Source organism: Apostichopus japonicus, chromosome 20 (assembly GCF_037975245.1).
Source record: "Apostichopus japonicus isolate 1M-3 chromosome 20, ASM3797524v1, whole genome shotgun sequence".
NCBI classification, from domain to species: Eukaryota; Metazoa; Echinodermata; class Holothuroidea; order Aspidochirotida; family Stichopodidae; genus Apostichopus; species Apostichopus japonicus.
Genome location: NC_092580.1, coordinates 6,549,242 through 6,566,808, shown reverse-complemented (window position 1 = coordinate 6,566,808; position 17,567 = coordinate 6,549,242). Strand labels below are relative to the sequence as shown.

The 17,567-nt window shown below is 35.6% G+C and overlaps 2 protein-coding genes across 6 annotated transcripts in view; one reads left to right on the top strand and one right to left on the bottom strand.

Annotated features, from left to right (window-relative positions):
• Window positions 1-15,946, top strand: part of LOC139961179 (F-box only protein 7-like) — a 36,068-nt gene extending 20,122 nt beyond the window's left edge. The window contains exons 11-16 of the mRNA XM_071960171.1: window positions 85-1,779; window positions 2,617-2,757; window positions 5,119-5,210; window positions 9,071-9,285; window positions 11,358-11,434; window positions 14,488-15,946. The gene's annotated coding sequence lies outside the window, so the exon portion shown is untranslated. The remainder of the gene's footprint in view (window positions 1-84; window positions 1,780-2,616; window positions 2,758-5,118; window positions 5,211-9,070; window positions 9,286-11,357; window positions 11,435-14,487) is intronic.
• The window catches only part of LOC139961180 (synapsin-like), a 545,708-nt gene continuing 535,625 nt past the window's right edge, over window positions 7,485-17,567 (bottom strand). For all 5 annotated transcript variants that reach the window (XM_071960174.1, XM_071960173.1, XM_071960172.1 and 2 more), the window contains 5 exons: window positions 13,608-13,750; window positions 13,321-13,395; window positions 11,111-11,213; window positions 9,734-9,849; window positions 7,485-9,268 (listed from right to left, as the gene is read on the bottom strand). In XM_071960174.1, coding sequence (XP_071816275.1) covers window positions 9,019-9,268; window positions 9,734-9,849; window positions 11,111-11,213; window positions 13,321-13,395; window positions 13,608-13,750 — 687 coding nt within the window. In that variant the 3' untranslated portion in view covers window positions 7,485-9,018. The remainder of the gene's footprint in view (window positions 9,269-9,733; window positions 9,850-11,110; window positions 11,214-13,320; window positions 13,396-13,607; window positions 13,751-17,567) is intronic.

Here is a 17,567-nt window from a genome sequence, read left to right as displayed (position 1 = left end):
GTATCTGTAAAGTATAGCTAGTTTCATGGACCCTTAATATCTGCCACTAGTTCTGTACTTTTGTCCTTTTTGTTTCTGCTACAGTGACTTGGTTGCATTGGTGAAGCTGCTATAAACAATGTACAGTACTGGTTGTCTTGAGAGATCTGTAAAGTTGACTGGGACTGATTTACCAATATTTGGATGACTGCATAGATGTGGTCGCTGTTTATTGTTAAAGGAACTGAAATTACACCATGAACAAATTTCTTCAGGAGATTCCTAATCTGGAGGATATTTTGTGACCGTGTTGTTCCAGTTTCTACATCCTTTGAGTTTGAGAAACATCAAGCAGTTTTTGTTGAACAGAACCATTTAACTTGGCATTTTTGAAGCAACATAAAATATGTTCTAATAGCATCATTCAACAGTAAACGAAATAAGAAATTCTTGAGCAAAGATTCAACAGGATTCCTTAAAGCTGCAGTTTGTTTTGAATATGTTTCAATCTGTTGATAACATAAAACTAACGTTTAGTCCATACAAATTGCACAAGGAATGCTGAAGTAATTGATAAACTTTAAGGGATTGCAAATAACTAAGGCAGTAGTTGGAAGTTTCCTTCATTGGATTAAATAGTTAATAACTTATAATTGGAGCAGCTTAACTATTTAACCACATTAATGTGTTCGGTTGTATGATTTTCAATTATCCAATTATTTAAGTATAACTTGGTCAGAATGGTACAAAGTTACAACTAAACTCAAAATAAAACTTAACCTTATCTTTCACAACTTAATGTTACTAACCTTGCAAGTGAAAAGTTTCTGCTAGTTAGAGAAATCACTAGTTTGAAACCTGTGGAGGGATTATAACCCTGTATACATAATACATTTGTACACACATGTAATGATGCAGATAAATATACAGATACATACTAGTTAGTTACATGGTCATTCTGATTATTTATGTATAAATATAATACAAATCTGAATGAGAGAAATGTACAGCGCCTGGCAATAGTAGCATTGTGCAATTGAAATTTCAGGCCAGTTCACTCACCTTACCCTACCATTCCTGAACAAAGGATGATAAGCATTAAACTGAATATCCTCCTAAATATAAGTAATTATTTACTCCCAATTCCAAAAATCACAACAATGATTTAATACTTCTTGAACAAATGTTACTATCAGAAAGTGCCTGTGCTGAAATGAAATAATAGCTGTAGTCTTATATCTTAACCAAAAGTTCCTGTAATGCTGCCTATGGGATCAACAGAGGATGGCAGCCCCTTCTGTGAGGTAAAACAATGTGAAATAAAGAACAGTTTCAACTTATAATATACTATCTTGTGTTGGCGTGGATATGTCCAGCTTGGCAGTATTAGTTTTGTAATAGTGAAACTATTTTGTCTGTTTCATATGATCATATGAATAAATAAGCAACATGTCTGTTTGTCAGGCAGAAAATCAATAGAGTGTGTAAGCTTTTCATTCTGGCCAAATTTTTGGGAGTTGCCTGAAAGTCATTGACATGTACAAGGGGGAGGGTTGGTGGTGAGTTTCTCCTCCATATGGCAATTTTCTTTGAAAAAGTGAAAAGCTCTTTTATGCCAAACTGGTTGATATTCAACTCACTATGCTACAGTCTGTGATAAGATGCAGTTAATGGCCTGGATGAACATTGAATCTAGATAAAGAATTGTGGGAAGAGGAACAATTGTTGCCTATTTCTGCAGTACTAGCTGACAAGCAGTGTTGTGAAGTTAGTGTGAGAAACACAGGGATGAGAGAGCTGGTGAGTATGTATAACGTTTATAGATTCAAACAACCTCCACGTTACTGTACTACATATTTATTGTGAAATGGTATAGTTGGTAACTTGTCCAGGGATTAAGAGACAAGGTTATTAGTACAGATAGTCTGAAATTTGTCTATGGTTAAAGATAGCATCAAGTATTTAGTACTTCCGATGTTTTAGTTAATTGTTTACTTTCCACAATTTTTAATCCTATGGGCTCTTGGTCGCATGACTGGTTTTCCTTTTATAGTCTATTTGGACCAATTGTTACCCTTATCAATAACCAGAGGCTAACCCAGACCAAAAGTGGCATCTTTCCATGCATTTGGGAATAAATTTTTAGTTTGCATATTAAAATAGAGCCATTGATGCCCTTTTTAGTTGAATTGGTACTTCTTGAGACAAGCACAGCTCTTGGGAATTTGTAATGCAGTCAATTAAAAATGATATTTGATTCTAAATACCCATAATGTTGATAGCTGCATAAAACTCTGATGTAGAGAATGGCATACATATGTTTTGGTAGTTGACAACTCAAAAAGATAAACACTACTGCCTCAGAAAGCTTCACATCTTAAATTAGTTAAATTGCTCAATCTACGCTGTGTGAGCCATTTTCACGTAATAAAATTCCTCTTTGGAAAAATTATGTACATTCACAACTTGCATGTTAAATATTATTGGTAATGTTTGTCTTGCATGTTAGGTCAAATGATGGCCATTTGAAAAGATTAATTGTGACAGCAAGATTCAAATGCATTATTTGCTTGGGAATTTATATTCATGACCTTCAGTAGGTGTTATTTTAAATCCCATTTCTCCTTATATTGACAGCTGGATACATTCAGAATGTCCTGCTCTGAGAGGAAAGTGCTTGAATCATGTTCTCCCTGGGTGATCTGTAAACTCAAGTATGCTCTGTCAACTAAGTCTGTATGAATCATAGCTGGGCTCTATCCTTCTCCTAGATACCTGGTAAGTTACTTTATTTTAGAATTTTCCTAACCTATGTCTTGACTGGGCCTCGTATCATAAAGACTGATATGTTCCAATATATATATATATATATATATAGAAATATGGATATTTAGAAGAACCATCAAGTATGTTTAACAAGGTTACTTATTTGTAGCTGCAGATCCTCATACATACCATAAACAGTAGAAGTTTATTAAATCCCAAGCAAGAGTGGTTATCATAGTGTACTCAGAGAATATTGATGCAGTTTGTGTTATTTTTTATCCCATTTCTTTCATGTAACATGCCCCAAGTCAAGGGGGGGGGCACAGGGGGCACGTGCCCCCCCACTTTTCCTCAGGTTAAAAATGTGCCCTTTTTCTACATAAAAATTGAGGTGTCTCAAGTTAGCAAGAGGCCAGGGAACCAGAATGAACACTCGGGAAGGGCCGTTTCCGGCCATCTGAGGGCATTGTAAAACCAAAAATTTTCTTGTACGCTCCGCGCCAACCGATGGTGGCGCTCCGCTCAGATAGTCGTGTATACAACTTTGCAAATCCTTGCTACGCCCCTGACTTTTAATGAATTTCTGAGGGTCAAACTCAAAGCTATTTCGAATGGAAAAAATCTGTTAAGATATTAACAAGAAATAAACTCTAATTCGGAAGTTCCTACATTAGCAACTAGCATGATTTCACCTCATTCTGTCTCAAAAGAAAACTTGTTCCTTGTTTCCCAATTTGCACATTGGATATTGCAGTGCTAGTATGCATATTTTCCTTGAGGGTGGGGGGGGGGCGGGCGTTGATGGAGTGATGTGTATACGCAAATAATATAATACAATAAGAGTTATAAAGGGTACTAAATATCAGGCTGCATCAGTCCAATCGAATTTCTGCAAAGTGCCCTTCGACGTCGGTGCCCCCCCAGATTAAAAGTGCTTCCGCCGCCCTTGCCCCAAGTGATGACCAATATTCCACTACCTTTTTTGATTACTTCCTCCTATTAGTCAGGGGAATGATGACATCCTTTCAACATAACTGTGGTCCAGCCCAATGGTCAGATAATGTTTCAATGTGTGATTTCACACTACACAAACAAATTGTAACCACTTCCATGAAAGACGGTATTCATGTGCAAAGCAACCACTTTTAATACGAAATTCCTTCTGATAAAAGTGCTAGTTTAAGGGGACTAAAGTTTTTCCAGAAAATGTGGACATGATAAAGGTTTGGTACCTACACTGCATGTTTAAAGAGTGGGATGGTATTTTTAGGGTCTCTAAGTGTTGCTTGTTTCAAGCATGATGGTCAAATGTTAAAAAAATTCAAAATGGTAGGGACCCCTCTTCCTTAAACAAGTATTTTACCCAAGATAACATCCAATGCCAAAAGATTGGAATGTAACTGGGAAGTCTTATGCATCACCTAGTGCAACATCATGTGTTTCATGTGAATTACGGCTATGAAATTATTTATGATGTGGGTTGCCTTAATGTGTGAACCATGAGTGAACTTTGCATTTGCAGTGGTAAACAATTAGATCTTAGCATACGTACATGTTGTCTCTACCAATGGGAGGCCTGACAGGTAAAATTGAAATTAATCAGTCCAGTGTACAGATTTGGGGATAGTTCCAGGGAAAGAACATAAACTCCAGGGACATTTCCAGAGACACTTTCAACCTGGGGGTGGTACAGAAAATTGGGGATGTCTGGTCACCTTATATAATACTTAAAATGACCACCGTGCTGATATTGTTTATCTTGCAAACTGATTTCTTCTCCAAACAGTATTTTGATTCCTAGTGTGATCTAGCTGACTGGCCAGAACACGAATTACTTATGGTAATCTTGTAATGTAAGCTTTACATATCTTCCATCAGTCCAGGTTGTATTGTGTCCATTTCACTTAGTAAACCACGAACTTCGGTTAATCTCAAGTCTGTTTTTTTTTTTTTTTTGTGTGGGGAGGGGGGGAGCGGGTACCCTGATGGATGCTTAATTAATCCACTGTCAAAATTGGCAGCAATACTAGTGACATTGCAACTGTACTCTTCTCGCACAATTAAAGTATTCTAGACTAACTCAGTAATCCTCCACTTTTAGGCAAATAGCTATTGCATTGCATAGTGCAAGAGCCGAGCCGAATGAATAATAAGTTCTGCATTGAACCAGTAATGGTTTGTGGAGGCCTGACCAAAACAATTTCAAAAGCTTCCTCTTGTGGTTGGTCACATATCAGACACTGCCGATAAAATTTTGTTAAAGATCATCTTGAGTCCAAAGACAACCTACCTCACCCCCCCCCCCCCCACTGTTCCTCCTTCATGCACCAGCTTCCGGCAGCATCTTATAAATCTAATATGATCTCTCTACAGTCAGACCAATGAACCAATGGTGTAAGCTGGAAATAGGGCAGAAGTTTGAAGTTCTTGGACAGCATGGAAGGTTGACAGACATTACCATTGTAGTAAGTAAATGTTACAAAAGTGTCAAACATAACTAAAACTAACAAATTTTGTCATTTTTTCATAGATTTATTCAATACACACACATACATTAGGATTTAACACTTACAGGATTCTAATAATATGTCTATTACAGATGGCTTACAATGTACAAAATGAATCTCTAACATCACTCTCCCAACTTTCAAAAAGAATTATAAACAATAAATACATTTTCAGGGAATGAAATTTTGACATTGTGATATGTTCTTTTCATAAAGGTATAAATGATAACATGCTGCTCATTTATGGCAAGTCTACAGTTACTGTATTATGAATTGGAATAACACACACACTGTATAAAAGTTAATGCAGTCCACCTGTAGCAAATAACTAAAAACTAAAAATAACTAAAAACTAATAACAAATAACTAAAAACTTAAGTTAAATCTATAGAATATAAAGGACTCTCATTTCAGATAGTGTTGCTTGTTTGGTTGCTTAAGGTGAACTAATTAGACTCCTCAAAATTGAAGCTTTGCTTGCGATATAACCAGTTATCCCTTTTGCATTCCAGTCTGACCTAGCCTCTACTGTTCATATGTCTTTGCAATGAGAATAAAAGGTCCTTAATAGTCATGGTCTTAAACACTATGATATGTGCTTCCAGAAAATGTCATATCAGTAGCAGATACCTTTGTTACACAACATGCTTGGAAGAAGTCTCTCAGTTGGTATGATTTGAAATTGCACTGAATCGTAACATGTACAAATCCCAGACTCGTGTAAGCACACATATATATGAAAGTTAAAAAACCATCCTCAAGATTAAAGATGTGGATATTTATTTATTTATTTATTAGTGTTGATCGGTGTTAATATTACATGTTTATTGCCATTCTATAAGTACACACTGATGCAGTGTTTCCTTTTTGTAATCAGTTTTGATCATTGTTTACACATTAAGTACCCAAACTTTTAAATACACTACAAGATATAATCTGGTTATTAGTTGCATACATTAAGTAGAACAAAAATGGACATTTTATGGTAATGGGGGTTCCACAAATTAGAACTAAAATTTATACAGAAATAGACCAAAAATGCAGCAGAGGAATAGCAGTCTATAATTTCATGCATGGACACTTTAATATAAACAATCATATAATACAACTGTTTCAGATAGGAAAAAAATTGCCATAAAATGAAAACTAATTGGGTCATTCCCATATCAAATCTCCAAATTTTGGAGTATGTTGTAGTTTGACCTCTTTCAAATATTACCAAATTTATTGTATGCTTTGGAACACCATGAAATAAGCATATTCTCAAAATTTCAGTTTCATTGCTTTAAAATTGGCTTATCACAACCATAATTGATATATCACACTTTGAAATTCCATAATTTATTGCCACTGTGGCATTTTCTTGATTGTTTGAAGTCCCATTTCTCAGCAATTAAACATCCTACTACCTTTCTATTACAGAAGCCTATAGACTATCCATAGAATATCCATAGAATATATCCATAGAATGGAAAGAAAAAAATTAGGCTATAAAAGCATAGTCTTGTGAGTTAGGTCAACTTTAGTAAGTGTCAAAACATTCAATTGCGGTACTTTTCATAAATTGCTCCTAACCTATTGCTTCAGGATACTTGATTCTTTCAGAGATTATTATGTCCAGTCAGAATAAAAAATAATGATTATAGTGCTTTCCTGTAATATATTTGAAAGTTGTGCAGCTCTAAAATAGCTATTTCATGCTGCAATTTAGCATGAGGAATGGGTTTTGATGTAATGTATCCATGTGAACTGTGAGTTTTTTTTTACTTGACTTGTTCCATTCTGTGGGATAGAGTCTATAGGCTTCTGTAATAGAATGGTAGTTGGATGATTAATTGCTGAGAAATGAGACCTCAAATATCAAGAAAATGTCACGGTGGCGACAAATTACGCAATTTCAAAGTGTGATATATCAGCAAATTTTGAAGCAATGCAACTGAAATTTTCAGAATATGGTTATTTCAGGGTGCTCTAATCATGTAATGAGGGTGGTAAATTTTGACCAGCAAACTATTCATGATTTGACATGGAATGACCCAATTGCAAATGTGATAAAAATGTGGTTTCATTACCATTTGCACAAAATATCAAGAAGGGCAAATTGTATATACTTGCTGCAGGAATGTAAAGAGAAATGACTGCTGCACATGTCTGTTATGAAGTTATTATTCCACCTTTAGGTAGTTCAATCCTTGGATTCCTCCTAGTGTTACATTAACAAATTTAAACATGAAAAGGCAAACTTAGACACATTTAAACCTAGCATTTATAGGAAACAACATGTTCTTGCTACTACTTCAATTATTGCACATGATAAAACAGAACAATGTTAAAAGACATAAATATCATTGGATTTATCATAACAGTAAGACTGAATACACCCTATCGATGGAAAACCTATTATTGTTCAGGTAATGTCACTTACGAAAATCCATTAACAGATTTTTTTCATTTTCCCAATCCAGTGATATTACTATACATATATTTAACATCTCCAAATTTGCTTTTAGTTTGATGTGAATTATCTAAATATGTGCATGCTAAATATGTGCTTGTATGCAGGTTTTCACAAACTTGAGATGTGTTTGTAGCTTTGTGGATTTGGTCAATAATTTTCAAGGAATTCTGCAAAACCTACCAAGTATAACTTGACTCAGCTGACTAATAATATTTTAGGTGGATTGAATGGTTTTATTGTCACCCAGACACACTTTTATAGTAGTATTGCATGTATAAAGATAGTTTGAAGAATAGTTCCAATTTACTAGCTGTTGTATGTTGTAAGTATCAAAAAGTATAGAAACTTTACCAGACCAAAACAGCTGCTTTCAACTACTAAGTTTACTTAAGTTCTGTCAGATTTACCACCAAATAATAAATAGCTATTCACTCCCATTTGATCAGCATTATGTGGTATAACTCGTAAAGCAATTAAAGAGTATAAGGAGGAAACATAGAAATCTGTGTTAAGTGTAATTGGTAAAGTTTGATGACCATGGCTAATAGGTGGGTGGGTCATTTATGTCAAATCAACATATTTTTGTAGTTCAAACTTCTCCCCAAATTACCACCCGCTTCATTTAGAGCACAATGCAATATGCATACTGTTATAATGTTAAGTGCATTGCTTCAACCAACCATGTCCAGATATCCTTAGAGATTGCTTGTTAGGATGAATGTAACTGATCATAATAGATCTATAAAGAACTTTTAAATTGGCTGATCTAGAAATATTAACCTTCATTTTGTCAACAGTTATTCTTGCAAGATGTGTCATGTTTATCAATAGAGACAGCTTTATTTTCAGTCTCTCTAGCAGCACTGTGGACCCTCACAATTATTCATTGGTTCTTTTCTATCAGGTATCTTTGTCCCAGTTTGTTATCATTTTATCATGTTGCCATTGTAAATCTACCATCAGTATCAGTTACTTTGCTGTATTAGGAGTTATTTTATACTTCAGCCTGGGTGACATTCAAATTTCATGGTATTTTTGCACTCTCAAATACAGTTGCAAATCCAGTCCCACAGTGCACCTCATTGATGCAGTCAGTGTATCCAATGATAATTGTTTACCTAATGTTTTGTGACCTGGCCTCCAGAAACACTTCTGAAAACTTGGATAATAGCCATTTAATGTACAGTGTTGAAATGTTTTGGCTATTGGTAACATTCACCCGATTTAACATATATGATTGCTTGAATACTATGAGATGGAAGATGTTTCAGTATTGATTTGCATTTAAGAATAAAGCGCCAAATTTCTTCAGTTCATTTCACCAAAGATATTTGAAAATGCCTTTTTGATGTTTTTAAAGGTATCTTCATCCTCTGTTGGGGTCACCTGATTTGGAAGCAGAGGTACTCCAGCAGCACTGCTCCCAGATGAGGAAGTCTTCATCTGTGTTTGAGGGCTTCGGTTGATGGGACTGGCACTGTTTGGTGTTTGGGAGGCAGAAAGCTGGGGCTCTGACTTAAGAGAGGCAGCCGAAGTGGACGTACCTGATGCAGAGCGCCTGAGAAATGGAAAATGGTGAGCTATTAAATTTTAAATTTCTTTTATGTAAGAGGGAGGGAAAGAGGGTTCTTGTAGTGTCATTTGGAAATTTTGCTTATAGTCAAGGTGGAAAAACTGCTTAATCCCAGTATGGATGCTTTTGGAATTGTTTCAACAAGTTTGTGAGAACTGCACATTGTCAGAGAGTGCAGTCGAGTAAAATAATAGAACGTAAAGTAACAAATTTTGAATAATTATTTCTAACTTGTGTTGTAAATATCGTTTAATGTCAAAACGACATATGGGCAAGGCAGATTTATAATGAATTTCAGTACCATCTAGATGGTTCAGTTGTATTAGAAACAGAGCCACTGATATGTGGTATTTTGACATCATTTGCTTGAACCTAGTTTACAAGACGCTGCTCTATACTACATCATCCACATAGCAAAAAGGAAAGTTTAACATAAAGTTCTAGACTAACGGCATGCTGTTTCCAAGAACCAAAAGAGTATTCATCTTTTGATAGACCAGATCTGCTACAGCTTTCCTGTCATCTTCTGTATTTTCTCCCAGAAATGTCATGGAGGATCCGTTAACCTACAAAATATAAGCAATACCAATTACAGTAATCTAAATCTGTGACAGGGCGTACACAAATAGATCAAATGTTCACTAAAAAATGTGTCATTTTAGTGATTAATTGTGCCTATAGCATTTATTCAGCAAATTGGAGGTTTGTCAAGATGATAATGTATTACCCAGACTATTTACAATGAAGTTAACAATGAATTCCACTGCTGTTACGTTATGCAACTCCAAAGATGCTATTCCGTGCTGGGATTCAGTGTGATTTCCATCAAAATATTCCCTCCTGAATTTCTTTGTACCGAGAGGGTGGTCTACATCCTTTAATCCGACCCATTTTGACTGTTTAGCTGGCAAAGATATTCTCTTTTGCACATCTTGAGCAACTATACCACCTAATAAATTAATCATGGAAAAAGTTAGAACCCTGAAATTTGGTATATAGCGAGAACTTAATACTGTGTTTGTATTGTCTGGGCAGTACATAATCCCCCAAAAAAACCAAGTATCCTGAAACTATACTTTAGGAGCAATTAATCATTAAAAATGGCACTCTTTTTGTCACGGAGCAACCATATAACTTCTTAAATTTAATAATGGAAAAAGCTAGAACCCTGAAATTTGGTAGTAGTAAGAACTTTATACTATGTTTGTATTGTCTGGGCAGTATATACTCCCCCTAAAAGAACCCAAGTATCCTGAAGCAATACTTTAAGAGCAATTAATCACCAAAATGGCAGATTTTTTTTAGGGAGAACTAAAAAAATTGTATATTTGGCATGTTGGAAATATCTTAAAGTTTTAATTTACCATATGGCATAGCTCTATAGGTTTCTGTAAAAGGAGGGTAGTTGGATGTTCAATTGCTGAGAAATAGGACCTCAAAAATCAAGAAAATTGGCAATACACCAATTGGTCAAACAAATTGCAAAATTTCAAACTGTCATCATTGGACAATTCTGAAGCAAATGCAACTGAAATTTTCAGAGTTTGCTTATTTCATTGTGCTTTAATCATGAAGGTGGGCGGAGGTTTGAACTACAAACTTCTCCAAAATCCATTGATTTAATATGTGATGACCCTCAGATTAAGGTTCATCTGCTTTATCTGTTTGGAAAAATACCAAAACACAGCCTACAATATGGTTTTGAAAGGTTTAAAGATGACAACTTGTGTTCTGTTTGTGAGGAAGGAAACTAGTCAGCCAATTTAGCCAGTGGTCTATGGATCTGGATAGAAACACACAAATAGGGAGACTTTACTAGACAGTTACCTCAATGATGTAGTCTCTGCCATTTTTACCATGAACAGCATCAACAGCTACCATGTCCAAACCGCCAAATAGTTTGCTGCATTCATCAATCCATAATTTGAATCTGAAAGCATTAGACAGAAAATACAGTGAAGAGCTATACATTTGAGCAGTGTGGTTTTGTTTACATCATTTTTGTAATTGCTAGGCTAGCGTGAAAAGTTTCTTCTGGATAGAATGATTGTTTTGTTTCCTTTTTTTGTTACAGTTTTACTAATCTGATACAGTGGACAGCACAGACAGAAGCTACATCAAAAATCTGTGGAGGTGTGATGTGAAACCCTGGTACAGAATGATATGATAGTATTAGAACAATAGAGGTGGTGACTCTTGTAATTATTTGAGAAAGGGTGTACATGGTTGAACAATCAGAAAACCTCAATTTTGCAGTTATTGAGCAAATATCTAAAAACAAAATACTATACAAAGTAAATGTTCCAAATAAACTTGTCAATATTTGATCAAACATGGGATCTAATAAAAATAAATTTGGAATGATATAAAAAAAATGAGGAATATTGTGTGACCTTTGAGATAATTGGTATGAGAGACATCACCTCCAAGTCAGTGTAACTTTGGCGTGGTATTATTATGGTGGTACTGCTAATGGGCAGTATGAAAGAAGCATGCACATTACCATTGTGAGCAAGACAGTTGTTACTGTTTACAACTGCCCTAAATTTCACAATGATTTCACAGTGAAAGCCAAAAAATCCCTCCAAAACAAGTCAAAAACAAAGTTCAAAATAGTTTATAACTGATTTGTTCTGTGCATTCAATAACTAAATAAAGCAGTCACCTAAATTTGAGGAAGTTTTATAAGAATCAATTCAAAATGCAGCTTTAACACCACCATTTTTGCAAGCTCCAGTAACTGGCAGATGTGTTGCACAAGTTACCAAAATATGGCTAAAATAGCCAAAATCTGCACTTTTATTGTTCAATATTGGAAAAACCCTGCCCAAAACTTAATTCAATTAGAAAAAGTGCACATCTATAAGTTGGTGGGGTTTGCTTTTTGATATCGCAGTGAGGTCACTGAACCCCATTTTGTGGCAGGGCAAGTGAAGAATTTCTTTTTTGCTGTCTGCAAAAGGGCTTCCTTGCTGGGGATTGAACCTGGAACCTCTGGAACCATAAACCAAAAAAATTCCACAGAACCATCAAGGGGGACTACTTTCATTTAAAATTTTAAAAATACTTAAAGATCCTGTTGGATGGACTTAAAGAATTTTCAGTTTCTCAACAGTTCAAAAGAATGTAGAATAGTGTTGTCCGCATGACATCCTTCGGATGTGTTGATAGCTTGTCCGGGAGGGGGGTTGTCCGCGGTACATCCTTCGGATGTGTTGATAGTGGTTGTCCGCGGTACATCCTTCGGATGTGTTGATAGTCTTGTCCGGGAGGGGGTTGTCCGCGGTACATCCTTCGGATGTGTTGATAGTGGTTGTCCGCGGTACATCCTTCGGATGTGTTGATAGTGGTTGTCCGCGGTACATCCTTCGGATGTGGGGAGGGTGGTTGTCCGCGGTACATCCTTCGGATGTGGGGAGGGGGGTTGTCCGCGGTACATCCTTCGGATGTGTTGATAGTAGTTGTCCGCGGTACATCCTTCGGATGTGGGGAGGGGGGGGTTGTCCGCGGTACATCCTTCGGATGTGGGGAGGGGGGTATTGTCCCAGTAAAAACCTGGAAACCCAGACTGACCATTGTCAGTCTTTTGGCGAGGGATCGAACCGGTGACATTGGAATTGAAGCACCGAGGACCTATCCATTACACCAATTTGGTTCCCAATAGGAGAAGAAGTTATTTTTATGTTAAACTTCTTGCCTGTCTAGCACAAGAGAAAATAAAAATTGCTCACCTGTGGTTTGGAACCCAGGACATGCAGTATCTACAGATCCATAGACCAGAGCACTAACCACTGTGCCACAAGTCCAGTTGAGAAATTCTGTTTGTATGTTATATTTAACTCTACAATTGCAAGATGATGATAAAAAAAAAAGGAGATATGGGCAAAAGACTGCTCAACTTGGTTTTGAACTCAGGAGTTTGAGATTCATAGACCAAGCCACAGTCCACTTTGCCACAGCACCTTTCTAACTAACACAGCATGTATGTTATACTTGAATCTACCTATTACAGCATAAGATTAAACTTTGGTACTTGCATTTCTGTTAGAGCAATTTGTTCCACTGCTGAGGACCCTGTGTTTGCTTTCCAGTTGCCAGATATAGAAGACCTCCTGTGGATGTAAAACATGGGCCATAGCTTTAACATTTCTGATAATCCAGACTGACTGAATTCAACACCAGATCTTAGTGATATTTTAAGTAATACTCCTAATTGTACTAGAAACAACAGAAAAACCAACAGAACAACAACAGAACTTACAAAAACACCCCAGTGCCCTAATAACTTCATAAGACATCATACATTTAATGGAAAATGTCTTACATGAATGCTTTGTAGTTACTGCCAATCTTCTGTATACGTAGGTCATACTTGGAATCTATGTAAGGTTCAATGGTGGCATAGCAGGCTGTAATGGCTACTACACTAGCTATCTCCTGGAATTCCTGATGGCTAGAGATCTTGACCTGGGGAAACAAATGGATGACATTCAGCAATTAGTGACTGTTACTATTTAGTACAATATTAAAGTACCAAAACTTTAATGTTTTACCAATATGTCGACTCTGGAAGGAACAATACATCATCAAACTGTTTCATATTCTTACAACTCTGTTTAATATTGCTAAAGTATTAATTTAGTGCCCAAATAAGAGAGTACTAAATATAATACACACATTATTAACAAATGTTCATACTAGTCTCCTGCTAGATTTATGCAACTTCAGCAAACATTGAGCTACAGTGTATTAAGGAGGTTTATTTTTAGTGCAGGCAAACCATTATTCACATGATCTTCTTTCATAAACTAAAACTTACCAATTAAATGTTCATACTTTTACTAGCATGAACATTTCATACACTGCTCCTAGTCAAATAAATAAGCAATTTTTTTTCTTACTAGGAAAACAAATACAGATTTAATGGGAGAGAACTTGTCACTTTAGGGAAGTTCCACTACAACAAAACAGGTTTCTCTTCTAGTATAGACTAACTTCTACTAGTATATCTTTTCATGACACGGCTCTGGCCAAATTTATTTTCAACTGTTTTTAATTGCAAGTAGAAAACACAATATGCATCTAAGCAGTTTTTGATTGCAAATGTTTTTACTAGGGATTTAAGAAGGGAAACTTTGGGGGCCGTGTCACTTCTAGTAAGTAATTTTACAACTAAGCCGCCTTCTTTTCTAAATTGTTACTAGGACACACAATACAGATTTAAAGGCAGAAAACTCCCGGGGAGTATGCATCACTTTAGGTAAGTTATGTTACAACTAAGTCGTTTTCTAAATTGCTACTAGGAAACACAAGGCGAAAAAAAAGGGGGGAAATTTGACACTTTTGGAAAGTTATGTGACAACTACGGTAATAGTCTTGCTTTCTAAAATCGCTAAGTGTGAAACACAGTATAGCACCACAGGAGAACTCGTCTTTTAAGGGAAGTTATATTACACCTTCGCCTTATTCTGCAAAGCACAATATTCATTTAAACAAGAACTGAGAGACCTTTTGGATGTTACAGTACAAATCAGCTGTCTTGTTTCCTAAATTCTATACTGCAAAACAATATAGATTCAAAGAAGTAGAACTGAGGAACTTGTCACTTTAGGGAAATTATGTTAAAACAAAGCCATCTTCTAAGTTTCTACTAGGAAACAATACAGATGTAATGGGAGAACCTGTCACTTCTGGGAAGTTATGTTACAACTTGGCTATCTTCTAAATTGCTACTAGAAAACACAATACATATTTAAACAGCAAAAAACTGAGGGAACCTGTCAATTTAGGGAGGTTATGCTACCAGCAAGTCTACTTCTGTTCTAAAGTTGCTACTAGGAAGCATGATAGATTTAAAGGGAGAACTGGGGGAACTGGTCACTTTTGGAAAGTTTTGCCACATCTAAGTAATCTTCTAAATTTCTACTAGGAAACAATACAGATTTAATCACAAAAAAACTTGTGGAACTTTTCTCTTTTGCAAAACATATTGTAGATTTAACACAGAGCTAAGAACTTGTCCCTTTTGGGAAGTTATGTGACAACTACTGTCTTGTTTTCTAAACTCACAACCTTCCTACCAAATTTTCTAAATTGTCCCACATGCTAAATTTTGGTATCAATATAAAGCTCAAGTATATATTTTATGGTACAGGCAGCTATATATTATAAAAATATTTGTTCATACAAAAAATGTGTATGAAGGTTGTTATAATCCTGTGTGCTAAATTTCTGACAAACTGAAAATTGCATTATGGGTAATTTCATAGTGCAACATGTTTAGTTTTAATGGCTTTGCCACTTTAAATTTAATGCTATCACATTAGGTAGTTATGGTCCTTTTGCTTTTTTTACATTTCAGGAAGTAAAATTATTCTAATTAAAATTAATATTAATAATCAAAGCAGACTTTATTGCCTATCATAAACACCCAAAGTTTTTTTAAAATCCAGTATTTGTGGGAACATCTTGGTTATGTACTTGTATTTTATGTACGTCCATATTGTACGTCCATAACCAGATAAACAGTCATGTGGTGAATGATTTGATCCCCTGTAGCAAAGCTACTGCAAGGGGGTATCTTTTCCTTCTTTTTTTATTGTCTATGTAAGTCTATTATACCATGTTCGATGTTCATTTCAATAAATGTTATCTGAAAATTGATATGTGGGTTGAATTTTTGTATGTTTTTAATTCTGTATGTCCATAATTATAAATCTGCACATCCATAACCAAAGGGATAGACATGGGACCTAGGTGAGATGGTGAGATGAGATGGTGAGGTGAGATGAGGTGAGATGATAAATTCATTTTGTGTTTAAAAGCTTAAGAGTCCTGTTAAAGGCACTTGATTTGTTTTCAAGACCTCAAACTTAACAGAGTTTTGGAAATGTATAAGAAAAGAACAAAAAACAGTTTCTCTGCGTACGTCTATAACCAGCTATGTTTAGATCGTTACTGGGCAATAATAAAAGTTGAGCAGCTGGTATTTATCATGATTAAAGTACAAGGTATGGTACATGAATTGACCATATACTCTTGGCTTGGATTACATGGCTTGTTTAACTCTCCAAAGTGTACGCCCATAACTATGGAACTGCCCAACTGTGAAACTATATAGAGTTACAGGAGAACTGGGGTACAACTAAGCTGCCTTCTTTTCTGAAATTGCTACTGCAAACATGATACACATTTAAGGGAGAAATGGGAGACCTTTTGATGTTATGTACAAATCAGCTGTCTAGTTTTCTAAAATTGCGACCGTGTTCTTGTTTTAATCTACTGTATATCGTGTTTCCTACCAACAGTTTTAGGAGTAAAGATGGCTTATCAAGAAACACAGTACAGATTTAAAGGGAGAAAATTGATGGAACTCAACACTTTAAGAAAGTTATTTTACAACTCAGCCATCTTCTAAATTGCTAGGAAACAATACAGATTTAAACTGTAAAACTCAAAGAAAGTTATGTTACAACTACAGGTAAAGCAATCTTCTAAATTCTTACTAGGAAACAATAGCTTTCAAGGGAAAGAACTTGGAGAACTAGTCACTTTTGGGAAGTAACAACACAACTAAGCCATCTTCTAAAATCCTATCAGAAAACACAATACACATTTAAAAGGAGAAAACTGAGGGAACTCATCACAGTTATTTTACAACTGGTCCATCATCTAAATTCTTACTAGAAAACAATATATTTGAAGGAAGAAAACGGGGGGGGGGGGGGGGGGGTGACCAGGCACGTTTGGGAAGTTATGTTACCACTAAACCAGCTTCTGTACTAAAAATGCTACTGTGAACATAATATTATACATTTAAGGAGAACCAGGAGAACCTTTTAGGATGTAAGTTACTACTAAGCTGTCTGTTTTCTAGACTTGCTACTGCAAACACAATATAGATTTAAAGGGGGAGAACTTGTTGATTAAGGAAAATTATGTTAAAACTAAGCCGTCTTCTTAATTGCTAGGAAACACAATACAGATTTAAACCGAAAAACTGGGGGAACTTGTCACTTAAGGAAAGTTATGTTACAACTAAGCAATCTTCTACATTCTTACTAGGAAACAATAGCTTTCAAGGGAGAGATCTGGGAGAACTAGTCACTTTTTGGAAGTAACAATACAACTAAGCCATCTTCTAAAATCCTATCAAGAAACACAATACACATTTAAAAGGAGAAAACCGAGGGCACTCATCACTTTAAGGAAGTTATTTTACAACTCGGCCATCTTCTAAATTCTTACTAGAAAACAATATATTTGAAGGGAGAAAACGGGGGAG